The following is a 27,372-nucleotide window of genomic DNA, read 5'->3' as shown; positions in this document are numbered from 1 at the left end:
ACAGCACGTGCTGGGGTCCCAGAGGCAGTGCTGGGCTCCAGGGTGAAGGGAGTTGAGACTGTGCTGGGTCCAGGCCCTCGTTGCTCCCACCCTCGGTTCATGGCATGCGTAACCCGGCCCCAGGAACCTGCGTTCCTGCCAGGATTCTGAATGATACAGATTTCAGAGCAGCATTGGGTGGGTCCCCAGGTTCCTTCCGGGGCGCACTTGCATTGTTTATGGAACATTGCCCGTCCTCCTTTGCACAAATGAAACGCTCCCTGTAGATGGCCCCAGCCCTATGCTCTACACTCACCAGATCGTTCCTTACAGAGTGTTCGCTGGGAATGCAGTGTTTGTCAGTGGCTGCGTGAGTTTCTGCTCTGTCCCGCATGGGCCCCCCGCAAGCTGATGGTGAATACAAGGCAGTAAATGCAGGGAAGCAGTACAGGGAGTGGGAACAGTGCTGCGGACTTCAAGTACAGTTTAAATCAGTGTTTATGCCTAAACCATTGCTGGGTCACTGCCTATGGGGTCCAAAGGATCACATCCCCAGGTGTTTCTGTGTGACTGCAATCGCCTTTTTTAGGTATAAATGAGACTTTTACATGAAGAGTGTGGTATTGTCCAGAGGCCAGCAGAACTTTCTGGTCAAAGGGGAGGCTGGGGAAGCCAGACGGCTCTGCTAAGAGGCTCATATCTGCATAGCACAGGACCCTGAGCCTGAGCCTGACCCTGACACTGACCCTGAGCCTGAGACTGACCCTGAGCCTGACCCTGGCCAGACCACGACTAAGTCAGCTCATAGTCTGTATCTTGTCTTTTAAAAAGAAGTTCCATTGTCCTTAGGACATTTTAATTTTAAAGCAGTGCAGAGACTGGTTAGAATGCAGAATTTCTGTTATTCTTTTACAAACCATAATCAGCCTCAAGCACTAATTAGAGGACACATGGTGATTCCCTCAGAGAGCGCAGCAGGGGAGGAGGGTGCCGTCTCCTCCTGTGAAGACGTGCACTCGCCCCCTCCCGAGGCAGCAGGCCTGGCAGGTGTCCTCCCCTGGTTGGATGGACGGGCATGGCGTTGTTGTGTCGGCCTGGAGGGAGACCCCAGGGGCTGGGGCTGGCCCCCCACAGCCACGGAGTTGCCGGCACCCCCACCTTGTCTCGTGCTCACACCTGCTGCAGCAACCCTGTAACGAGGGACCAGCCTCCCATTCTTTCCCCAGTCCTAGGTTAGGAAGATGAGGTGGGGGAAGGACACGGTTTGCCCAAGGTCACAGGAGTGGCCTCCTCAGGGCAGAGAGCAGACCCCAGACCACAAAAAGGGCGGAGCAACCCCTGAGAGGAGGGGCTGGTCACGGATGAACCTTGGGCATGAGAAGTGGTGCCTCAGCCACGGCGGGTTGCAGGCAGGTGCAAAGGGCAGGTGGAGTTCTCTTTGGACACGAGCAAAGCCTGGGGGTACTGAGGAGTATGGGGGAGGGGGCTGACGTGAACAGCAGCATCCCTCGGAGCCTCCACGGCACAGATAACCACGCCTCCGACTGCATTTCTGACCAGATGGACCGTTCACCCCGCTGTTCACCTCCTGCTCCCGAGAGAGCTGACTGCAGCGGGGGCCACCACCCGCAGGCCCAGCAAAGACCTGAAGCGCGGTCTCTGCAGAACACAGAGCTCCAGGTGGGGCCCTCTCCCCTGTGCTCTGGCCGCCAGGATGCTTTAGCCTCTCCGGCGCCCCCCGGCATCTCAGCACACCTGGCAGATCCACGGCGCCCCATCCTGGAGGCCCCCACCTGCCGGCTCCTGTCCCCCGAAAGACCCAGCAGACAGTGTCCATGTCATTGGTGCTGTGCACAGGTCCAGGAGCCAGGGAGCTTGGACTCGGCTGGTCCTCCTAGACGGGTCTTCCTGGCACCTAGGGACAGTGCATGCGTCGCTGGAGCTGAGTGATTAGTGCTTGCTGTTCACAGGCTGTGCAAGTTCTGAGCACCTGAGCCCTCAGATGAGGAAACCGGGACTCAGAGAGGCCAGGTGGCTTGCCCTAGGTCACACAGCCCTCAGGTCCCAAAGCCAGAACCATGGTCAGGCTGTCACTCAGGTGCTATCAGCAGGTGGATGATTTCCCGGAATCCAAGGAGAAGAATCAGCTCAGGTCTCTGGAACCCTGGTTTCTAGGCGGAGCCTCCCCCTGAGACTGCATTCAGGGCCCTGCCACACATGCCCGAAGGCACAGACCCTCCCCCAGCATGTGCCCCCTCCCCGTCCTTAGGAAGCCCAGGAGCATACTGTGGGTGGCTGCCCACAGAGCAGGGCTGCAGGGGCTGCACAGGCAGACTGGCTTCAAACCCTGGAACCCATTTCCAACTGAACCCTTGTGTCAGGACACTCCTCGTGTTGGCAGCTCTAAGTTCAGGATGCACAGTCAGTCCAAAATCCAGGTCCACCTGAGCAGGTGGCCCCAGCTGTGACCTGATGTACAATGTAAAGGATGTGGGGATGAGGCCCAGCCTCTGCATGGAGGCAGTGGGCTTCCTTGGCCCAGGAACGCTCCAGCTCTGCGGGTGAGGTGCCCCCGCAAATGGCACCCCCCACCCCCGCCCAGCCACGCTAGGGCCACCGCCACACTCTCAGGCGTGCACGCTGTTGGATATGGGCTGGGGACCGTTTCTTCTTGGAGCTTCCTCTGTTTTTAAGCATTTTGTTTGTTTAAAGAAAGACATACAAGCACTGAGTAGGCATCAGAGCGCCGGGCCCCAGGTCCCAGCCCTGCAGGGCCCCGCAGAGCGTCCACAGTCAGCCGCCACATCCCCTGTCCCACGAGGAGGTCTGAGCACACGACCAGATGCCTCCCCAACCCCACAATGCTGTGCTCCCTCGACAGACACATCAAACTCACTGAGCGCTTGCATGTTCGTGTGGGCTGAGAGCTGTTCTCATTTTTGTTGTGCGAACCCGCACTGTTCTGATGATCGACTGAGGACTTTCCCCATGGCAGCGCAGCACGCACGTCTTCGGGGACGAGACTGGTACCTGCATCTTCAAAGTGGAAACAGGCAGGCTCGGGGCTGTGCGTGGGGGCCCACCCTGCACATCCTCCTCCCAGGGTTTGTGGTCGTCCTCCTCTTTCCCTCCACAGGTGTGGGGCGGGCACGTAGCTGGTGTGACCCCAGCTGCTGTAAATAAACCCCAGCCATCCATCGGGAACCTTCCTCCGCCAGAGGTGCTCCTTCCTGGAGGACATGTTCTGAGCACTTCTGGCTGTGCTGCAGGTGTCCTTCTGCTTCCATTGGACTCACTGCTGACTCTTGCAGGTGAACAGTGTTAAATAAACCACAGTAGTGAGTGCAGACATTGCATTTCGGGTGCTTTCTAACAAAATCCAGTAGGATCCTGCGTGCGTCCATAGAGAGAAGTGGTGACCAGAGCCACCCACCTGTTGGAACCCCCATTGTGTTGGAGGCGGGAGTGTTAAACAACCTCATTGTCTGAAAACCACGTGTGAGCCAGCAAGCACAAGGATGAAGGGGGCACCCGCAGACGTGCAGCCCAGTGTCCTCCTCCTGCCCTTCCGTGACCCATCATGTGAAGTCCCCCGGCCCTCTGAATGCCCACAGCCCTGCTCCTCAAGACCTGCTGCTCTGCCAGGAGGAGGGTCCCCGGAGAGCACCTGTGCTGGGCTGTGTGCACCATCTGGCTCCAGGGAGCTGCGCTGAACGGGGTTTTTCCTCCAAGGTGGCAGCCGCCTCAGGAGGGTCTTCAACGCCAGAGGAAAGGGCAGCTGCGTGAAGGGTTCCGCGGGCCTTACCCTGCCCTGGGGCACCTGAACTGGTGGCACAGGTGACCCTGGGCACCCCCCCCCCGGGAGAGGACACAGACACAGGAGCCATGCAGCTCCCCAGCATGGGAAGCTGGGAAGAAGAGGATTCTTCCCAGGAATGCATTTCTGATTCGTCCCTTGGGCTCAGCTTCTCTTACAAAGTTTTTCTTGCTATCATTTTATTTTGGTGGCTCAGGTTCCCACGGTGGATTCAGGGGGCAGGAGGATGGAATTCATCAGATCATGACGCAGGAGCATGTCCAGGGTGTCTTGCTCGTGAGATGGGGGGGTCCCGGCCAACCCACCCTAGGTGACAGCGGCAGCTGGTGTGCAGCTCCACTGGGTCCCTTGTGTCTGAGCGCCGCCACCCGCCAGCGCCGGGTTCACACGCCACCTTGCGTGGGGACGGCCCGACCCCACAGTGACCCGACAGTAGCTTCGTTCACCCGACATGCTGGGGTTTTCCTTTAAACCTGGACACTTTGTCTTTGGGATATTGTCAGAGAACCAATCCTTTCCACTGAAGCACATGCTTTGTTGTCCATACATGACATTCTCTGCTCGTTTTCATATGGGCCCTCATCAGTTCGGGTGTCGTTGGGGAAAAAAGGGAAGAACCAAAGAGAGGTTGCAGGGTTGCTCCTGAACACCCGAGCACAGCAGCAACTTCAGAGCACCCTATAAACCCCATCTGTCCCTCCACGACCACGATCCTAACACGGAAGGAAAGACGGCCCCATCTGCACATACGTTGCCTCATTCCGAGGATAGTGTAGCATCCCCACCCCGGTGGGTCCAGCGCCCTTTTCACTGTCTATGTGTGTGCACTGTGTGTGTGTGTGTGTGTGTATGCTGTGTATGGGTATTCGTGTATCTGTGCAGCTGGGGGTGTACATTCATGTGTGTGACATCTTTGTATGTGGACATACATGTGTGTATCTGTGTGTATAAATCCATGTGTATTTGTGTATATGATGTGCATATACATGTGTGCATCTCTGTGTGTGTATATCCATGTGTGAGATATCTGTGTGTATCATACATCCATGTCTACTATTGTGTGTACACATGCATGTGTGTGTATCCGTGTGTGATATCTGTGTATCTGTGTGTGTCTACTATTGTGTGTGCATGCACACGTGTGTATCTGTGTGTATGTACACCTGTGCATGTATGTGTGTGATATCTGTGGGGGGGGGGGCATGGCCGCAAAAGAGCCGTGTGGCCCATAGCGTTTGGGTGGGGCAGGGCGGGGGGCACGCAGTAGCCACAGGAGCAGCACTGACCTGCCTTCCCCGTCTCCCAGGAGCTGTGCCGGCAGCGCATGGCCATGCGCCCATCCGAACGCCCAGAGGCCCCGCACACGTCGCGCATCAACAGCGTGTCGTCCCAGTTCAGTGATGGGCCGATGGCCAGCCCCTCTGCCAGGAGCAGCACATCGTCCTGGTCCGAGGAGCCCGTGCAGCCCCACATGGACATCTCCACCGGCCACATGGTCCTGGTAAGGGCTGCGGTCCTCTCCACCAGGAACCGCAGGGCACACGCCTGCAGGAGGGGGAGTGAGGGTGGGCATGCGGGGAGGGGGCTCCTGCCAACACACGTCCCCTGATTCCCACCACACACCCAGGCCGTGTCAGAAGCCATGGTGACAACGTGCTGGCCACCGAACCCGACTGGTCAGGCAGCTGCCGGCGAGATGAAACCCAGTGTCAGAGCGCCTCAGGCTTGGTCCTCTGGGCTCAGGGGAGGGTGAGCACGTGCACCCGTACACACCTAATCATGCATGGGATTCTGCCCTGGTCATTTTGTTTTCAGTGTGGAATTTGCATCAGTGAGCGCCTGCTGTGTGTGCTGCTGTCGCTCAACCTCTGATCCACCAGGACACAATCATGGTGTCTTCCCCTCCAAGGCAGATCACCAGGTGTGGTCGGGGAGGCAGGGGGGTGTCACTGATTCTACTTAACAGTGAGGGGGACAGAGGTAGGGGCTCAGAGCCTTGCTGGTTTGCAAGACACCCCCTGGAGGCCCTGGTGTAGACAGGCCACCCTCCCCCAGGCCCTGGTGTAGACATGCCCCCCCTGGAGGATCTGGTGTAGATGCATCCCCCATGGAGGCCCTGGTGTAGACACGCCTCCCCCCCCAGCTCCTGGTGTGGACACACCCCCTGGAGGATCTGGTGTAGACATGCCTCCCCCCCCAGCTCCTGGTGTGGACATGCCCCCCTGGGGGATCTGGTGTAGACATGCCCTCCAGACGCCCTGGTGTAGACACCCCCCCCGCCTGTCCGGCTCCCTATCCTATCTTTCCCCAAACTGCGCGTTGACTTCAGAGGGCCACGTGTGGAGAGGTGGTGCATAGCCGTGCTACACAGTTGCTGTTTGAGTTATGCTAAGAGGTGTCCATCTCACTGGCTGTCTCCTGAAGGCTCCTGGGTCCTTGGGCCACACGCATCTTCCTGTTGGTGCTTGTAAAGCACAGCCCCAAGCTATTAGCCATGACTGTCCTCCTGGAGACAGGCTTCCTGGGGTGATAGGCAGAGCGTGGTCTCCCCACTCCTGAGGCCGCCATCAGGGGAACCCGCACACAGAGCCCTGTGTCCTCGAGCCCTGTAGGCTGAAGCCCAAGATCAAGGGACCACAGCGTGGGAGTCTGGGGAGGCCCCTTCCCTGTGCATAGCTGCCCCGTTCTCACTGCGTCCTCCTGGCTCCTGGGGGGCAGGTCTCGGGGCGGCCACTTGGCGGTTTGCCACCCCAGCCTTGCGTCTCACATCCTGACCCGCAGTGGGAGCACGGTCTGCACAGTGACATGCGTTGGGGGGCCTCTAGGCACTTCCTGCCTGTGCACCCGTCCTGACATTCTGTCTTCTGACCCAGCATGATGGGCGGCGTCAGGCACTCTGGCCACCCTGTGCTGACCACCCCAAGCACCTCCCCTCGTGGGGAGCCCCGGGCCCGGGGTCCCCGCGGGGAAGGCCACAGGCACAGTGTGGCCGGCCCAGGGCCCATTCCATGTTGCCTGGCCGTGTCCTCCAAGGCACCCGCTGCAAACCTGCGTGTGTCAGAACCCCAGGGATGCGCCAATGCCTGACCTTCTACCTCATTAAGGCTACAAGGGAGATAATTCTTCGGTGATCAGTCAGCCCAACTCTCCGTGAGGGAACGTTCATGTTTATCAGACAGCAACATGATGATCTCCCCAAACTACATGCGAAGGATTCAAAGACCATCAGATAAAATACACGAGGTCCAGGTGAATCCTAGGGACCAGCTGCTCCAGATATGCAGCTGCACCATGGACGTCATGCACCTGTGACACCTCAACTTACAGACGTGATGGAGTCCAGGGCAGGGTGGCAGCAGGAGCACCCCATAAGGTGGAGAGGAGATGGCCAAGTTATCTGGAAAACACACTCCTCACCAAAACCTGTGGCCAGTGCGCAACAGTGCAACGTTTCCGTTAGCAAAGGATGGAGAGCGTGTTGGAAGGAACAAGTGCGAGGTTAGAAAGGCAAAATGGACCCGACACGCTAGAGCACTGTCAGGGGCAGCAGACCTGGGGTGGGGCTGACCTAGAAGCAAGGCTGACCTGGGGGTAGAGGTGACCCAGGGGCGGGGCTGATGGGGGGGTGTAGGGCTGACTTGGGGGTGGAGGTGACCTGGAGGCAGGATTGACCCAGAGGTGGGGCTTATCTGGGGGCAGGGCTGACCTGGGAAGCAGGTTGACCCAGGGTGAGGGTCACCTGGGGAAGGAGCCCCCACCTCCCAGTCCCCAGCCCCCTCTTGGTCTGGTTACTCTGCTGTAGAATCCAGGGTTTCCTGCCTGGAAGCCACAGGAATGGAATTCTAGAAATAAACGTTGCAGCCAGCAAGTGACCAGAGAGAGGAAGCAGGCACTGAGGCTTTGCATGGAAGAAGGGAGATCAAGGGCTGACGGGTCAGCAGGGGTCAGGGGTTGCAGGTCACCCACTACTCCACAGTGACAGCACTGGTGATACTAGCCTGCTAGGCCTGGGTAGCCTTCTTGGGGAAGAGGCTGAGGGGGGAAGGATTAGTACCCCTGCTCAAGGGGTCCAGGGTAGGTGGATGGTCCACCCAGAGGTAAGTCAGGGGAGTACATGCTGACCGAGGCCCAGAGACACCACAGGGTCAGGGTTGAGAGGAAAGGCGGGGGCAGGGAATTAGAGGGAATTCTCTGGCAGCCATGGGGTGAGAACGTGGGGAGGGTCATGGCTGCTCCCAGGGGCATCAGAGCTGCCCTGCGGGGGCACCGAGAGGCTCACGGACACCCCCACCTTCAGCCCAGGGATGGAGGGGGCAGTGGATGTGGGCCCACCTGCTCCTGGAGCCTGCAGAGCGTTGGACCAGGTGGGGAGTGTTTGCAGGAGGGTTGGGACCCCTGGGAGCCAGGCCCTGGGGGGAAGCACCTGTGTCAGTAGCCTGGCTGGTGCCTGAAGGAACGTTTGCAAGGGAGCACGGTAGCGTGTAATCAGGGCCAAGGGCAAAGTCTGAAACACGCAACCCCATGCAGCCTACCTTGTGAAGCATTACAAACATCCTCATACCTTGAGTGTCTGAGGGCAGAGCTGCTGGTAAAGGATCATCTTTGAGGTTAGTATTTTTGTTTTTTTAAAGATTTTATTTATTTATTCATAAGAAACCCAGAGAGAGAGGCAGAGACACAGGCAGAGGGAAAAGCAGGCTCCATGCAGGGAGCCTGATGTGGGACTCAATCCAAGGACCCCGGGATCACACCCTGAGCTGAAGGCAGATGCTCAACCACTGAGCCCCCCAGACACCCTGAGTTTAATTTTTAAAGAGGTCTGTTTCCACATCACACTTGTCCTCAGAAGTTGAGCGTGGCGGCCCTGTAGATGCTGAGATCAGGTCAGCGTCCTGCGAGTTGCTGAGAGTTGCTGATGGCCGGGAGCCTGTGGAGAAGTGGCATGAGAGTGAGTGGACACAGAGGAGCCACAGGGCTCGGCCGCCCATCCACCACACTCTTCTCCACTTCTCTCCTGAGTGCGGGGAGCGGGAACATTGAGCAAAAGCTGGCTTGCTGCTGGCTCCGTTAGTTATGGTGTAAAGATAGATGACCTAACCCAGGACGTGGGTGCTGGAGAGCATCTTGGTCCCTGTGGGAGGTATGGATTTCACCTCATAGCACCCTTGCCTTCCCTGCATCCTTGGACACAATGCAGCAGGAATGAGCATCCTGACCGTTTAGGGGACAGCCGCCATCCGGAAGCCATGCAGTGGGAGCCGTCGTGCACCCCGTTTCACAGATGGAGACCACGGGACTGAGTGGTACATGCAAATGACTGTCCCAACCCCAGGAAGAAAGACGAAAGGCCTGGCGTCTTTGAGAACAGAGGGAATGAGCTGCAGCAGGTGTCAGCTCAGCAGCTGACTGAGGGCTGTGGAAGGCCTGCGAGGGCTGGCGAGCACTGTGCCCACAGTGGGGACCCCGGCGCTGGCAGAGCCCTGCCTCGCCCATGTCTCTGCCTCCTGGGTGTCCCACGTTCCTTCTCCAGCCTCCCCAACCATTTCCGTCCCAGCGGCCTCCTGGGTCAAGTGCTCCTTCATACTCCCCAGGCCCCAAGTCCCCTGCTTACCTGGGAAGGCTGGCGGCAGGTGCTCCGACTGCAGGCTGGCACAGCATGGCCTCGGGCAGCTTACAACCAGGACCTCATAGTCTTTCTAAAAGGATGCAGTTCTGTGAGGCTCCTTCCCTCCCTGAGGCCTGAATGAGCATCATGGCACTCTGGCCGCCATCCTCACCGTGAGGTGACTGCCCCTCAATCCCCACCCCGGAGCCAACGTTATTGTCAGGTGTTTGCTGCTTGGAACGGAACACAGTCCTTCATGGGACCCAGGGTCTGAGAGGGGGCTCCATAGGAGTACATGACTCTGCTCTGCATGTCTTGACAGACCCTTAGTTCTCTGTTACTCCATTTACAGTCACCTATGCTGCTAGGGGTGATTTAGGCAGTTTTCAAATTTCGCCACTTCAAACACAGCATATGTGAAAATAATCCCAGGCTAAACGTCTAGAAGACCCTGGGTCATTGAGGATGCAGTTTCATTTATTTGGGGAGGTATCAGCAAACTTCCTGCCAAACGTTTGACTGATGGACATTCCTACCAGCTCGGTAAAACACGGTGCCTGTACCCCAGATGCTCCCCAGCCTTGGGTATGGCCAGCCTTCATCTTTGCTGCTGATGTGTGGAAATGATATTTTAAAGCAGGTTTTTTAAGATTTTATTTATTTATTTGAGAGAGAGAGAGAGTACAAGCAGGGGGAGCGGCAGAGGCAGAGGGAGAAGCAGGCCCTCCATAAAGCAGGGAGCCCAACATGGGGCTCGATCCCAGACCCTGGGGTCACGACCTGGCTGGAAGGCAGACACTTCACTGACTGAGCCATCCAGATGCCCCTAAAGCAGTTTTAATTTACATTTCTCTCATTGTACATAAGACTGAGCAACTCTTCCAACATTTGGGAGCTCTTACTGTTCCTCCTGAGAACGGCTTCAGAAGTGTCCCCTCGGGGCTGCAGGGCTACCGGCCTCTGAATGTGCACACGTTCTGCGCATTCATGCTGACGACAGTGTACGGACCTCGGCACTGTAGTGAAGCCGAGGTGCTCTTGTCCCCTGTGTGACTGACTCTTCCACCTGTGGGAGGGGCTCTGCTAGCGATGGATTTGGAGGAAGTTTCAGTACGAACCACAAAAATGAACCCTCCGCAAGGTCCCCCTGGAACAGAGACATGCATCACCAGGTTGGGAGGCTGGCAGGCTCCAAGCCTCACGACGTTTCCCGTGCACACCAGCATTGTGAGGTGGGCCAGGAGTGTCGTTTCCTATTCTAAAAACAATGTTCCTGGTGACATGAGTGGGGAGGGCGCCCCCGAAAGTCCCGAGTGCCTGGCTGCTGCTCGGTCTTCCTCCCTAAGGACCTGTCCTGGGGGCTGGAACAGCAGAGATGGACTTCCTCACGATCCTGGAGGCCACAGTGCTAAGATCCAGTCGTGCACAGGGCTGGTTCCTCCCGGGCCGCTCTCCCTGTGTATGGGCGGCCGTCCTCTCCCTGTGTCCTCAGTGGGTGTCCCTCCGTGTGTGTGTGTCCTCATGTCCCCTTCTTACCAAGACACTGGGCACCCCAGGTCAGGGCCCATCCTAGTGACCTCGTCTTACCTTAGCTACCTCTTTAAGACCCACCTCCAAATACAGGTATGCCCTGAGTCCCAGGGGTGGGGGCTTCCACGCAGGAAGGTGGGGACGCTGTGAGCCTGTGACAAGTGCCGGTGCCTGAACTACCCCATGTCTTCTGTAGTTGAGCCAGGTGCCAGGCCCTGGTCTTTCCCATCGTGTTTCCCATGCACTGCAGGGCCTGAGCAAGCGATGACACTGCCTGTGCCCGGCTCTGCAGCCTGCACACCCCGCACCCTGAGAGCTGCGCAGGGCCCCAGAGATGGGCTGGCAAAGCATTCATAGCTCCTGCTCCTTCCAGGCTCACATTCCCTGCCTCCTGCCCCCAGCCCCTACCTCCTGCCCTGGCCCCACCTCCCAGCCTGTCACTGTTACTCTGGGAGAAGGCAGCTCTGCAGGAGGCCACCTGGGAAGGGAAGTAGCCACTGGGCTTTAATTCAGTAACAGCATGTGGCCGCCCTTACATAGGGCCTGACGGTTTCCACCCATGAGCTAGGCCCTGGGGACAGGTGCTCAGGGCAGGAGGGACAGGCCAGGAGCACCTCCTTAGTGGAAGGGGTGCGGGGGGCGGGGGGGCTGACCCAGCCAGATGTTCTGGGAGCTGAGCCCCGGAGCCAGGTGCTCTGCACCAGAGACGTTCCCGACCCCCAGGTTCCCTGCTGCTGGGGATAGGAGGGACGGTGCCCTGTATCCGCACCGCTCTCACAGTGCTGCTGCCCCTGCCCCACAACCGTTCCTGAGGCACCCGAGGCTCCTTTGGCAGCTGGGACATTGGTGACTCTCAGCAGCTTGATCTTGACACAAGCAAAGAGTGTCAATTCTGTTGTTCAGTCTTTATAGGGACGCGTGGATTATTTATTGTGTTTTTGATGGAGGAATGTGATCTGCTGTGTTGTTTTTTAACATCTGCTTTATTATTTAAAGTGCTAGGATGAGGCTAGAACATTTCCCCTGCTTGTTAGACCTTCTCGTAGTATGTAAATTGGGTAAAGCAGAGTAAGTGAAGTCAGACATACAATTATATTCGTTGAATTAAGTTAAATAATCAAACACTGCATTTGGTAGTTAGCAGGTCTAGGAGCTCATGTCTATGAGAAATCAAAATCGGTGCCCAAAACAGGACATGGAGGGTGTTCATTCACATATATGTGAGCAGGAAATACTTTCTGAGCATCCAGGGACCTACTGGGGCTTCCCTGATATCAACCTGACAGGATAAGCCACAGAGAGATGCTCACATCTCCCCCCACCCCCATCCTGGCCTGTTCAGTTGCCTCTAGACGGTGCAGAGGAATGCACCGGCAGCAGCACGGTTCCCGGCCCAGGATGGAGCAATGTGATTGTGTCTGTGCAAACGAACGCAAAAATTTAACGCTGTCTAAAACGCGGTTCTTGAAATTGCACAGAGCCTGTCGTTCCACAAATAACTCATATGCGGACAAGCATCCATTGAGTTTGCTCATTTTTGTGTCCTTGGCATCGAGCACACAGCCCTTGGATATAGCAGGCATTGGATAAAAATCAGTCCACATGCCCGAGTGAAGTAGTGATGAGTGTTTCACTCCGGAGAAGTTTACAGTCCATCTGAGGAGGCGTGGACGTCTAGAAAACGCTGGAACATCCGAAGGCCAAGTCATGCTCTTTTGCTGGGAAGATTTCTTCATTCCCTGTGAAGGTGTGCAGTGGACAGGGAGGCTGAGGGGAGCTGGCCCCGAGGGTACTGACTGGGCACAGTCTTGGTCAGAAAGGAGCAGCTGTTTGGGGTGAGTGGAAGGCAGGGTGGGCAACAGCACAGCTCCTGGGAGCCCTGCAGCAGTCCCTAGGGCCGCAGTCTGTAAAGGACTAAGTAGCATGAAGCCGGGCCACACCCAAGCCAGACTGAGCCACCACGTGCAGGCTCATGCCTGATCCTCACACGACGGCTGTGGCTCCTTGAACAGGAAAATAGGGAAAGCGGCATCCACTTGTCCACTTACCCATGTTTGTCTGCTAGGAGGTGAGAGCACATGTGACAAACAAGCTGGGGACCCACAGGGTCTAGACCACTGCGCTCTGACGTGTTTGCCTGAAAATGTTCTGGCAAATCCTCCTGCTGGCATAGTAGACTAGCCAATAGTCCAAGACTCGTTAATTGTTTCTCATTACTTTAAAAATCCCATTATCTGTGATGCCGCAGCCGTTGAGGAGGCAGTTTGTGGCCAGCACAGCGGCTGCCATGCACATCCTTCCACTTTCCTCCAGAACCCACTCCCTTGTCCTGGGGTCTCCCTGGGCCCGGTCTTGGTGCAGACCTGTTCTATTCCTACTTTCGCTCCAGCCTGACTGAATTCCTCCATCAGAGAATCCCTGTTTTGCATTGGTCCTCAGAGTCCAGGTGGCTCAGCAGTTTAGCACTGCCTTCAGCCCAGGGCATGATCCTGGAGACCTGGGATCGAGTCCCACATTGGGCTTCTTGCATGGAGCCTGCATCTCCCTCTGCCTGTGTCTCTGCCTCTCTCTCTCCTCTCTGTGTTTCTCATGAATAAATAAATAAATAAAATCTTTAAAAAAGAAAAGAAAAAACCGCCATGCATTGGTCCTCAGAAACGACAGGCCATTCACAGCCAACAAGTGACCGTCTGTGCTCTCTGCTCTTGTAGAAGCATCTGGGGCACGTGTGCTCCTGTGCCCTTGCGTCTCTTCCACGTGTCCTCTTTTTGTACCCCCACCTGCATTCCAGGGGCTTCCCTCGGGGCTGTTGTCCAGTTTGCACTGTTTCTCTTCAGCAGCGTCTAATTGGTATGCAATCCACCCATTGCATGGATGATTGCAAGGAGCATCATTTTCATTCATGGTTGATCTCTTCATTCTTTTTCAAAACTGCCCGCCATGCTGTTCTTCTCCTGTTGACCCCCATTGCAATAGCTTCAGTCTTCATAGATGTATTATTTGTGTTTCTGCCTAATGCTCTGTCATCTAGGTTCTTCTGAATCTGATCCTGCTCTTTGATGTGTTTTCTGAGTTGCTCATGGGAGTTTGTTTCTGGCAGGTTCTGTGACTTCCAGAATTTCATGAAACCATGCCGAGGGTGATCACCTCGAGAGAGGTTCTCGGGTTACTTTGCCAGACACTTTGGGCTCCCGTGGAGCCGGACCATGTTCATATTGGTTCCTCTCCTGGAGGCCTTCAGACCACCCACATATTGTACGGTTGAGCCTCAGTCCTAGACGAGGCCTGTGGTGCAAACACTTTCCCATCCTGAATCCATGCGGAAACAGACATTCTTTCTCATGCCGCAAGCAAGCCCTTTCCCTGGGGACAGGGTCTCACCAGGGCTCTGGTGTGCAAGGAGGGGTAGGGGTTGTGGACTCCTACATCCACCTTCTACCTTCTGCCCCCAAAACCCCACATGGACAGGAAAGCCAACACCTGGGTTTGAGGTGCAGGAAGTTGTGTGCTCTCCCTTTCTCGGGGGCTTGAGAGCCTTCAGGTCACAAGCTACCCATGTCACTGTTGTCCTCATCCTGGATTTCAGAGGATTTCCCTTCATCTTATGAAAATCTGACTGTGCCCTTAATCAGTGTTTCTACACGTCTTGTGGGGGAGGCTCTTCAGGTCGCCCCATTGCTCACGTCCCTGGGAATAGAAGACTTACAGAGAGTTAAACAAAGGGAACAGGGGATATGCCCTTTGATTTTGCATCACCTTGACAGCCGCACGTGAGAGCCAGTTTCATGAGACCTATACCGGTGGCAAGCTCTTGTCAGAGGAAGCCAGGCAATGACGTCATTCAGACTGGTTCCCACACATCCCTTTCCGTGTGCAGGCGAAGGGGTCACCTTGCATCAGGAGGTGCTCACTGCCCCATGAGTCCATGTTGAGCTGTCTGCAGGTGTGCACTGCCAGGAGCCTTGGCCAGTGGGCAGGGTGGGCAGCCGAGTGGACCCTCAGTGCCGATGGCCAGCGGCCGCGGACGGGATCCAGGTGGCATCCATGTTGTGGCCACAACAAAGGCAGCTGTTGGCAGGGGTGGCCCCAGGTGCTGGAGCTGCATGCACGGGGACAGAAGAGCAGGCGGGATGACATCTGACAGCACAGTCTCACCTCACCCATCAAACCTTGAGGACTCGTGGGTGTAGGGTGCGGGCAGTCTGCCGTAGGATTGGCAGTTAAGCTGGAGAAAGGTTAAAAATATATTTGATAGTCTTATGTCTAACTGTTCACCCTAAGAAAGTGAAGATAATTTCTGATAGATCGCCTCCCTTCTCTTTTCTACCTCACATGCCTCATGTCAAAGGCATGGAATGAAGAACACTTGCCACCCGGCACCTGGCTGTGGTGGCTGACGACCAAGCCTCACTCTGTGTCCTCCCCACACATCAGGGTCCCGCTGCTGGGAAGCTGCAGGAAAGTAGAGGAGGCTCTGGCCTCGTCCCTCTGAGTGAGAGGGGACGAGAGATGCGGGCTCTTGTATGAGCTTTATGAGCTTTCCAGGCGTTTGTGCCGTTGATTCTGCCCCATTCCTGTTTACTCCTCACAGCACGTAGCCTATTGTTTCTAGGAAATTAAAACCTGAAACGTCCTGGATGCAAGGGGTACTTTCAGAATTTTTGTGAGTCTGTCCTGATAACGTGCTGCTATAGGATCCAGCATCTCCCATCCAAACTCTAGGAGAGAAAATTCGTGTCTGTGGGGCCGGCCGACATTGCCCAGGCTGCACTCGCTGGAACTCTCTTCTCCTAAGCCCCTCAGCAGGGAGTCATCGGGAAAGTCATTGTTGTTGGTTCAGGGCGCCCAGGCACTGCCCAGGGAAGACCTGCCATCCTGTGGTGGGGGGGCGGCCTGTGCTGCTAGGCAACCACCCTGCTCCTCTCCAGGGTCTTCTGTTAGCCCACCATTGTTGTCTCTGAGTGAAGACGCTGTCCCCAGGGCTGCCTTGTCAGGAGGGGGAGGGCGATGGTGTTGGGCCTTTGAGAAAATCGGCTCCTGTAACAGCGGCCTGGAAGTGGCCATGTGAATTTTGTAGTTGACCATCCACGTGGGGAGGGGGTGCCCGGTCACTCACACGCACAGGCCTGCTGGCACACAGCCTGCGGCCATAGCTCTTCAAAACCCGCTCCTCAAGGGCTTCAAGACAATGGTGCTGCCCGAGTCATGGAAGCCAGCGTGGCCAGAGCAGACGGGGGACCCCGGTTCCTCCATCTCACCACTCCGCCCTGAGTGTCGGCCTCAGGAACCTGTGGGTGCACAGGTGGCTCTGGGTGCTGCCCGCTTTGGAGACCCAGCTTCTCTGCTGGAATTTAACAGGAGGCCACTCCAGGGCTTGGTTATCTTAGAGCTGCATTTCCGTGACTTGTTTCCTCTTGTATCCCTGCCTTTCCTGGCAGCTCTTTGGAACCCAGCATTGGTTTCTTGTTGACTTTTGTATCTTAATGGAATTTCTAAATACCCTGCAGCTTTAAGGATTTCTCATATGTCAAAGGGACATGGCTGCAGCTGAAATCAAAGTCTTCTTTTCTCATTCTAAAGATCACGTATTAATTTATATTGACAACGATTTGTTGTGAAGCCATTTGCAAGCACATTCTTTCAAGTTGTTCGAGTAATTTATAAAACAGAAGTAGAGGGTTGCCTGGCTGGCTTAGCGGTTGAGCATCTGCCTTCAGCTCAGGGCATGATCCCAGGCTCCTGGGATCAAGTCCCACATCAGGCTCCCCATAGGGAGCCTGCTTCTCCCTCTGCCTGCGTCTCTCTATCTCTCATAAATGAATAAATAAAATTAAAACAAATAAGCAGAAAGGTAACTTTGTCCGACAGTTTGCTCTTCCAGTTAAACTCTTCTGACTTCTGTTTACATCAAAGCGTTAGAAACGGTAACTTCCTTTGTTAAAGTTAGCATCAGTTCCTGTGCTAAGGTGGCTGTGGTCAAGCTTGGATTTTATGGATGGAACGATTTACTTACTGCCAAGCACAGGGGTTTAGGAGATGCGTGAGGAGAGAACAGGGGTGGAGAGCAGCTGGGGGCCGCATTGTCTTTCGTGCAGATCCTCTGATGCCCATTTGTCTGTCAGGTGAACATGTTGTTGGTAGAAGCTAGACTCCTTAGCAGCGAATTCTTACAGTTGTTTTGAGAGTTCCAAATGCCATGGGTAGACATTTTAAACTCCTAAAAATCAGAAATTAGTAGAAATACCACAAAATTGAATTATCTTTTTCTTTAGACTTATGTTAATTGTAGGGGCTGCCGACTAGCAGACAGACATTTAAAAATCACCACATTGTCCGTTGTGGGGTTGTGGGGAGGGGGTGGCGGTTGTTGTTACTGTCTATAGACCAAAATTACAAAAAGAAGAGAAACACACAAAAGATATTTGGTAAAGGCAGGTGGTCTGGATGAATAATGTTCCTTTCATTAACATATTTCCCTTATTAACTGTATAATTAATTGTACATAGCCCAGGGAAGCTGTGGAAATTGCATTTTGAGATGTATCAAAGCGGACTTATGCTTCAGACTTGCATGCAATTTACCATTAATGAAGCCAGAGATGGAAGCCTCAAATCTATAATTATTACTTACTATTTGAATGACAAGCAAAGAATTTTATCAGCAGAGTTTTAAATGAAAGGGGATTAGCAGCTAATGTTGAAATTGTTAATCTTTCTTATGAAAATAATTTCGAAGAAAATGTTTTAGTGGAAAGAGAGGTTTGAGGGACACATGTGCCATTAAAGCAGCCACTTTCTGCTACTCTGTATGAATTTGTCCCTGTTGACAGCAGGGTGCAAATATTTTTGAAAGTGAATGAATATTTTATAGGCTCCAGAGCTGCTCATGCATTCCAGGAATGGATTATGTAATACTTCCGAATATCCCAGCAAAGGTGAGAGAGTCTGTAAGCCAGCCAAGGGAAAGGAGCCACAGCTGAAACAAATCAAAATATATGAGACTATTCTAAAATAAATGGAAACTTGTCTAATAGTAGAGAAACCTGCCTTTCCCCACTTCTGAGTGCTCATTTAAGATTATAAATAGTAAATATTGTTAAATGGAGCCCTGGTATCCGTTCATCCAGGAGGATTTCCTCCTTGGCGATGCTGCCGTGGTTCTGTCACCTTCAACTCAGGTGCCCCCACGCAGGGCCAGCCTTAATGCCAGGGTTCGCCAAGCTGTCGCCCATTCTCAAGGCTGGGACTCAGACAACAAATATTTATTGACCACCAAGACTGTGCCAGGCTCCATGCCAGCAGTGCAGAGACTGTAAGGAGTGAAATAATTGGCCTCTTGGGAGTACCTAAGATGTATCTTATATTTATTTCTTTGTCCTGATTTTTCCCACTGAGCTAATGGCATGGACTAAAATACTAAGTTGGTAGCACCATCTGGTTAGACCCAGTGTCGCTATGAACAGGAGGTTCAATGTTCAGGTTTCTAGAAGCCCAGGAAGCTTGGTGTGGAAGGCACGGTCCCTGGGCTTCAGGCTCTGCTGAAGCCATGTGCTGACAGGCGGGCAGGTGGCCCCCAGGGGCTCCCTTGTCGTTCCCGGACAGCTCTGAGCTGCCCTCTATGCGGCGCCCAGGGAGCCCAGGCAGGTGGTGATCGGAGATACTGAGGTGTTCTCTCTTTGCTTCCTAAAAATGCTCATTTCCTCAAACCTGTTGCCTTCTTGGTTTCCACCTTTAAAATATTCTTAAAAATATGTTTTGGTGCACTGATGCCATCGTTCTGCTCCAGTTTACGGGTCTCCCTGGAATTGTTTAGTGTCATCGGGGAAGCAGGTCACAATGGCAGTGATGACCCAGGGCACCATGGCGGGCCCTCGTGGGCTGCTGGCACTGCCATGCTGGCGTCCATGGGTGCCACATGATTGCACACCTTTGTCTGTGTTTTAGGATTACCTTACTCATGGACACATACATCAGAGCAGTCCAGGTTAATATAGTTGTTTGATTTTACATTTTGAATTTTGGGTTAAGCCCTTGGCTGTTAATTTTCTGCGGTACTTTGGAGGCACTGCCGTGATGTCGACAACCAGGTAGTGCTATCAACTACCTGGGCATTTCGTCCAGGCGACAGAAGGACAAAGGTCAATGGAAACACCAGGAGTGTTGATGGAATTTCTCAGATTTTACCTCAACCTTTGACTTGGGGTAGATGAAGTCTACCTTGCTTGACCAGATCCATAGGCCCTTGCCCCACTGCAGTTGAACCAGTCATGGAATATTTTACAGACTGAATGATTATAGAAATTCAGGCATATAGGGAGAACAGCTTGGATAATCAAATGAGCAATCTCTATCAAATAGACTAAAATCCTCTAATTTGCTCCGTGAGTGAATCCTGGCAGTTCTGCCTCTAGAATAGATGACACCCCCACCCGCATCTCCGAGCCCCCCCCGCCCCCCGGCCCTCGCCGGTATGTCTGAATGTCAGCCCTCAGGCTCATGTGTGGATGGCCCCTGCCTGGAGCGACAATGACCTTTCAAAATCGCTGTCACCATTATGTGCCCCTTTGCTGAAAACACTCTGGTGGCTTCCCACTGCACTCACTGCAGGCCTCAGATGCCTGCAATCTGCCCCCCAACCTGGGGCCCAGGCTCTGGCCACTGCCCCGCCTCCCACCCCTGGCTCAGGCTGCCCTGGCTTTCTCTCTGGTTCTGGACTGTGCCAGATCCATTCCCGCCCGGGCTCTCCACCTGGCTGCTCTGTCTCCCTGTGATGCCCCCAGGGGCTTTGTGTCATGAGCCCTTCCTGTCCTGCAGGATGTCCTCAGGACTCAGCCCTGCAGAGGGGTCTCCCTTCCTGGGATCTGACCCCCTGCTTCCCGCACCCCTCACTTCTTTGTTGTGTGTTCCTACCACGTTACTGTTATCTTTCTAATGTGTGTGTTTATTTTGTATGTGGTCTGTTCTCCACCTGAACAAACCAACCCCATGAGGACAGAGTCTTTGCTGGGTCCTTGGAACACACCAGTGCCCTGGCTCTTCCGACATGCTAACTACGTGAATAACAGAGGAATAAATCACTAACCCACCAACACAGGGGCAGGAGTCTGAAATAGTGTGGCTCGGGTCTGTCTTCTACAGTGAGAGGGGGACTTCAGCTTTCACTCATGATGTCAAGGACCCTCCTTGCCCTAAATTTAAACATCAGTACCCATACACGTGTGGGAAATAAGGTATAATTCTCTCGATTATTTTCCATTGCTTGTAAGTATTTATCTTTGTATGTTAAGCTGTGTACACATAACCTTAATTTCTAAGATGTTAAATGAGGTAAGATTCAGAAAATTATTTATAAAGCTGGTGGAGCTCCTTGGAGAGTGACATCCTGAAGCCCAGAGCAGCGCACTTGCTGCTGCCGCATGTGGCTCCCCCCTCGGTCTCTCTGCAGAGAGCGAGGCGCCCGCATGCACATGTGGAGCACTGCGTCATGCTGCACGGCGCCCCGCAGGAAGCAAACCTCCTCCCTCTGTCCTGCTTAATAACAGGAGGTGCAAAGGACCAACCTGCTTATTTCTTGAAGTTTATTCATCAGAACCTGTCCGGGACAGATTGTGTTCGTTATTAACACTTGCCATCGAGATTTCCGTCATAAGTCTTCAGAAAGTCGTGGTTTTCTTTTTCTCCACGTCTGTCAAGTGACGCTTAGTGGAAATCACGCACGTATTCGATGAGCGGGTATCATTCCCTCAAGCAGGGGGGTCTTCCCAAGGAGGCCGGGCTCCATCCTGCACCCAGGAAGCCCATCCTGCCGCTTGGTTGCTCACTCACTGATTCCGGGAAATGCCCTGCAGTCTCTTTCATCCCTGGTCAAGACCTCGGTATTGTTAATACGATTTCTTGTGACTCTGGACTCTGTTCTAGCTGTAGAAAACCAAGACCCAAGACTCTAATAAAGCTCCCAATTAGTTAAAGTCTGCATAACTCAGATTCAATTTGTTGTCAGGTGCCTTTCACTGGTGGCTTTGCAGAAATGCACCTTGCATTCTCTCTGACCCTCCAAAAGCCCAGGGAATGCCGGCCCCGGACACTCCTGCCCAGGGGGGCTTCCCAGTCGTTCTTTGAAAAACATGACATTTTCTTTACAACTTTTATTTTCCTAGTTCTTGCATGTGTTTTATTTTTCAATTACAAAGAAGGATCTTTAAATACAACAGAGAATTCAGTGTTCACAGCCTCAAAGCCAGCATGTTTTATTTTCTGTCCATTCTGCCCGTCGTTCTGTCACCATGTCCACTCCCCTCTGCGCCTGAGCTGAGTGTGTGAGCCAGGCACTCCCTCTCCGAGCCTTGAACTTTTCTCCACTGTGTCCATAATTTTATCTTCCCGTCCAGACCCCAGTCTGCTTGGTTACCCTGTGAAGCGTGGGAGTGCATGGCTAGGTTGTGGGGAGAGAGCCCTGAGAACAGCTTTCAGGGACTCCTGGGCTGCAGAGACTGCGTGACCCAGGGAGCTTTCAGAGGGAAAATTTGGGGGAAATGATGTCAGTTCACACTTGCTGGTGAAGCTAGTTCTGCTCACATGATGCTCCTGCAGGTCAACTTCACCGGGATAAACAAGGCGAGTTACTCACTGCAAATATGCGTGGAACATTTGCCTCCTCAAAACGAATTTCCATGGAAACGATTCTTAAAATGCAATAAAAAGGAGGAGAACCACGTGGCCTTTCATTTATTCCTCACGCATACTTCTTTAGGTTTTTTGTACACATGACCCAGAGGCTGAATGCCAAACTGTGTTTGCTTTTCCCGAGTCAACTCCGTCTTGACAACACAGGAACATGCTTTGAGTTGGCCTTTTCTGGGTCTGTGTTTTTTGCCGTTTTAAAGGCAAAACATTGTCTATCTGCTGTATGTTTGCAGAGCCGGAGCAATGCGTATTGTAACCACCAATGAGACCATCAGCCCCGTGGCAGGTGAGAAGAAGTGCAGAGGTTGGGCACGTGGAAGAGACACGCCGGGCAGGCAGATGGTGCCCTTGGCGTGGGGCCTCACCTCGTTGCTCTGTCATTTCACAGTCAGGGGCAATTTGAATATAATCGTGTGGTTTATGATTCCTGTTTCTAGCAAATCTTTTCTAAGCTGAGAAAACTACCCTCTGATCATTTAACTAGATCCGTCCTCCTCTGAGTTTGAATGTGCTGTTTTGAATTCCTAATTTTGAATTTCAAGTATCTTCAGATGCCCCCTCATAATGTTAATGAGTAACATATAAAGCGTGTCAGATGCAGCGCTGTGCACACGGGCAGAGCCTCTTTCCTTACCAAGCCTCCAGCTGACACTGCGGCTCCCAGGCTGTAGAAGCGAAGTCAGGACAGTGGACCCTACCAGAGTTCTCCTTTCCTCTTTTCGTATTTACTGCTCAGAATTCAAACCTCTTACTGTGGGAATTCAAACATTTAACATAAACATTTCCCTTTAATGTATTAATGAAGACAGCTGGCAATGTTTATTTTTATAGAGAGAAAAAAGGCCCACCTTTCCCCCAAATGGCAGCAGAAGCAGCTTACTCCCTGCTTTTAAAGGCATTAATCTACCTCTACCTGATTTTAAAGCACGAGCCTTCTGGTCTTCTCATGAGGAAGGGAAAGGTAAATGGGTTGTATTCTTCACTCTGACAAAAGGTTTGATTGTCACATCCATAAAGTCATGTAGTAATGGGCATCAAGGTAAAGAAAGGAATGGGAACAAAGCTTCCCTCATAAAAATCGGGTCTTCCAAAACCCCAGCTTTCTTTACAATACCTTTGCCACAATGGCCAGGTGTTTCCTTCTGGCAGCATTCTCATAAAATGAAGTTTGACTGGGATGCTTTCTATTTGCTTCATATCTGAGGACCCACAATGCAGTAGAGGTCTCCAGACACTTGGGAGGACACTGTTTTGTGCTAATGTTGACAGTTTTCGTAGATATTGACTGAGGGGACGTGACGCTGGGCAGATGCCATTTTGCTTATTTCCACGTAGTCCTCCATCCTCGTGAGTGTTGGTATTCCATGAAAGCGACGTGTTTCTACTGTTCTCTTTAATGATGATGAATCCACCTGCACTTCCTAGCGCCTCACCCCTCCACTGCTGGTGGTAAGGGATGCCAAAGTAGCATATCAATTCTCTGACATTTAACGGAGCTAAACTTTGCTGTTCCTCGGGCCCAGCCAGCCGCTCCACGTGGATTTGGCAGAGGGCCTTTGGAGGCTATAATCTGTGTGGCCCTGGCCCTGCGGCCTGGGTACAGACAACCCTTGACAAGCCTGCATGCTCTGTTACCGTGGCACCGAAGGGTGGACATTGGCTTGTCGCAGGTGGTGAAACAGAATCGTTTTAATAAGTGGGATTATTTCCTTAGTGATCCTGGAAACTGGTCCCTGCTGTTGACACTAAACATAAAACGGTGCCCGTGAAACAGTCTCCAATCACGCCGTGGTCTGAGGGCGCCAAGTCAGAAGCACCACAGGATTAGCACCCTCTTTCCACACTGGAAAATATCTTTTTAATTAGCAGCTTGATTTCACACCTGCCCTTAGGCTAGTGTTTTCCAGTGACACCTCAAGACTGGCCATGAAATACCTCCCTCTCCAAGCAGTAATCAACAAAAGGGAGCACGTAGGAGGAGGGGGCGAGTTCTGGAACCATCCGTGATTTCATGGTCGAGTGGGTGCAAACTCAACACGGCAATCTGAGCACGTGTTGGTTCTATCCACACAATGCAGAAACTGAGTTTTTTAGGAAGACCACTGTCCCTGGTAAATAGAATACAACTGTGAAGCTATGAACTACGTGCTTCAATGGAGCTGCGTGTTACTTACCTCTCTGGTAGTATTTACGGTGGTGTCGCTACACTCACAGCGATGGCGCATCCCCAGCAGTGGCACCTCTGCAGCTGCTCCTGGACTTCTGCATTCAGGCTGCACTACATGGCTGCTATTTCTGGAGATTCACTGGTCATATTTCATTAGGTAACAGGAAGCATTCTCCAGAACACGCAGTGAAGTCACAGAATACAGAAGAGGATTTAAGAGATTCCCTCTTTTTCTGATGAAAAGCTGAGACCCACCATGATCAGCATCCTTCCTGCTTGTATACACTTTATAGTTCAAAAGCAGCTTCCCATAGTGACCCCGTCAACCCTCAGAACCACCTTCAGAAATACAGACTATGATCCCCATGTTAAGTAACAGTAAGCTAAGGGTCAGTGAGATGAGGTGGTTTGCCAAAAAATAGCTGTGTGGGGAGCGACCCTTTGTGTATTACACTGTTGAGAAGGCTTGCAAAATCAAGTCTGGCACCTGCTCCATTTTACTGCTTTCCAATTCAGCAAAAGCTCCTTGAGGCTTTCATAAAGGCTTTGTGGACGGTAGCTAAAATCATCTCCTGAAGATACAAAGTGCTCTTGTGATTATTAATAAAACCTCATCATGCTCCAGAGCATCCCAAATGCCCCATAGTTCTAGAAATTGCTTTCTTAACCTCACAATGCTGACAATTTGATCAGAAAATGCTGCAGAAAATATTTAAGCTATCTTGACAAATTTGTGGACATGTCTCCAAGCAGTAACATTTTTGTCCCAAAGGTTTGGGATTCTGTGTAACATCATCCCATTAAATGTGGAGGCCACTCAGTTTGTCTGACACACGGACACTCTGTCATCTGGTAGCACATAGTCCTTGTGACCTAGAAAGTGCTTATAGTCTCCCTATCAACGGTGTAGTAGCATGAGCTAGAAAAACAGGGACAAGACGGGGAACTGGACTCATGAGGGAGATTGAGCAGAACCTCTGACTGGGTTAATATCTCATAAAATAGGGCTTATGAAAGCTGGTGTCATTCTTACTGGGCAAAAAAATTCAAAAGAAATGCTGGTTCATCTTCAGCCTGCTGTAATTGCTGATGCCATGGAGCCTGAGGCCAGTATCAGCCAGTGTGTGCCAGTTACTAACTCAGAAAACCCACATTCTGGGACCTGTGGGCTTTTCCCCACAGTTTATCTGGGGATTATCTTTTCTGCAAGCCCATTAACTCTAGGTTCCAGGGAAGTATCAAAATTCAAGAAGGTTTAGACAGCTCCCCACTCAGGACTCATCTAAAACCAGCTGGAGTAAAATCCCCCTGATGGAGTTCTTCCAGCCAAGAACCTTTGCACAACCTCTACCTCTGTCACCACAAAATATTAGGGTATAGTGAGCAACTCTAAAAGATTAAAAACATGCTTTCAAATGTTCCTTAAAAACCAGCAGTAGCTATCAAAATTAATTGATCTAAGCTCTTCAAATTGAATCAATACTGACCACCAACTCTTCATTTCATTTACATTTTCAGAGTGTGCATCATGGCAGGATCCCACCTGCATGTGGCCGGTTCCCTTCTACTACTATAAACTAGTACTATGAACTAGTATTTCTTGTATCCCAGGGCTTTTTTCTTTAAGTTTCAATTCAGAGGTACAAGAGCCTGGAATGGGGGCTGTGTAAAGTAATGTGGGTACCTAACCAGCAGATGCTTACAGCTCCTGGTGCAACAGGTTCTAGAACATCCCTCATCACACCAGTGACAACACCTATTACATCCCAAACAAGAGGCACTTGCCGAGTGCACAGAGTTCACACGATGACAGAGAAGGACTGGAGGAGACAGTGTGCAGCCTACACTCAGAAGGAAGAATAGGAGGGTTGTAGGGGGGGAGAGCTTTCTCAACTGTTGTGGTGCCTCCAAGTTCCTAAGGGTGGCATTACATCAGGGGTGCCACAAGGCGTTAGAATGTGGCAGCACCTACTTGGCGTGGATTATAAAGATGCTAGCTGGATAACCCAGAAAGGAAGGAGGTGAGGAAATATACAATGAAACATTCCAAAGTCCTTATGTTACCTTTTGGGGCAATCCTTCCAACTTCAGAAGATTGGAAGGCAATTTTTTGGATACCATCATTGACATAAAATGTTTATCTGTAGTACAAATTAGTTCTAGAAATTTCCAGGTTATGAGCAGTCATCTAACAAACATTGATTATGGGCCCAAAGCACATGCCAATGAGACATTGGCTCCATTCCCAAAAATCTTAATCTCTTGAGAGGAAGAACATCCTGACACCCCCAAGCTATAGCGCAAAGCAAAACATGATTAATGTCACATAGTTTTTAAAATAGTAAGTGTCCGACAAAGAGGGTGGGGTTGTAGGAAATGAGGATCAGAGAGACTGGCAATAGGCACATCCCAGACTCACAAAAGAGGTGGTGGCATTTGCACTGACCTTAAAGTCAGGATAGATTAATTACAGAAGAATCAGCATAAACAAAGTGTAGAGGATGATGGTGATGTGGAGTGGTGTGCAGTGGGGGTGGGGGGGTGTCCCAAAACATTGACAAATAGTCCTATTGATATAGAAAGGAGCAGGTTAGTAAAAGCTTGGACAAAGGACTGTGCTAGTCTAGGCTCCATTGGTGGTTTTTCAAATCAATGGTGTCGGGACCAGAAGTGGTGATCTGGTTGCTTTGTGAATGAATTGAGAGGTGGATGTGAAGGTAGGGGTGTGGGGAGGAGGCTGCATCAGGGAGTCAAGACAAAACAGCAGTGTCCCAGGCAGCAGACACAAGCTTTGGTACTGCACCTTGCTGCTGGGGGCTTCAGGCTAATGGATCTAGGCCTTGGCTCCTCCGAATATAAGATGAAAGTTTCATCTCAGCTTCTTTCCAACTCAGACAAGAATGTCCTAATAATATGGATATTGTCCAAAGCTGAAGTGATTGGTGATCAGCACTGAAAAAAAAAGAAGAAAAGCAGCCCACACGCGTGCCAAGAAGAGTAGGGTTTATTGAAGCCTTTTGGTTAGCTCTGGGTAGTGGAGTTATTAGTAGCTTTTGTTTTCATTCTGCTTACTTTCATTTTCTGTTCTTTTCTCTGAATGCTACGTGTATAATAAAAATGTGCAGTTTATTTAAAAACTATACCCTCCCGGGGATCCCTGGGTGGTTCAGCGGTTTAGCGCCTGCCTTTGGCCCAGGGCATGATCCTGGGGTTCCGGGATCGAGTCCCACATCAGGCTCCCTGCATGGAGCCTGCTTCTCCCTCTGCCTGTGTCTCTGCTTCTCTCTCTCTGTGCCTCTCATGAATGAATAAATAAAATTTAAAAAAAAAAACTATACCCTCCCACCATCACTACCATTCTCACTCTCACATACACACACATATATAAAACAAAAGTATTAGAATGTCAGTTTTTGAAACAGCTCCAGCTACATGCTCACTCTGGGGGAAAAAACATGAGTAGTGTTTCATCACATGTTAATTTACCTAAGTATTCCAGAAGGTGACTATGTCTGAGGATGGTACTATATCTGTTGTAATTCACACTTCTCACACCCTGGAGAGGCAGGACCTCCCAGGATTAAGCTATTGT

General features: G+C 52.2%; 1 protein-coding gene across 4 annotated transcripts in view; it reads left to right on the top strand.

The window, feature by feature from the left end:
* The window catches only part of PTPRN2 (protein tyrosine phosphatase receptor type N2), a 725,828-nt gene that overhangs the window by 632,053 nt on the left and 66,403 nt on the right, over positions 1–27,372 (top strand). For all 4 annotated transcript variants that reach the window (XM_049095287.1, XM_049095286.1, XM_025449397.3 and 1 more), the window contains one exon: positions 5,103–5,297. In XM_049095287.1, the coding sequence (XP_048951244.1) occupies positions 5,103–5,297 (195 nt within the window). The remainder of the gene's footprint in view (positions 1–5,102; positions 5,298–27,372) is intronic.

The sequence above is a fragment of the Canis lupus genome, chromosome 16 (genome assembly GCF_003254725.2).
Source record: "Canis lupus dingo isolate Sandy chromosome 16, ASM325472v2, whole genome shotgun sequence".
NCBI classification, from domain to species: domain Eukaryota; kingdom Metazoa; phylum Chordata; class Mammalia; order Carnivora; family Canidae; genus Canis; species Canis lupus.
This window is presented reverse-complemented; position numbering and strand designations above follow the sequence as displayed.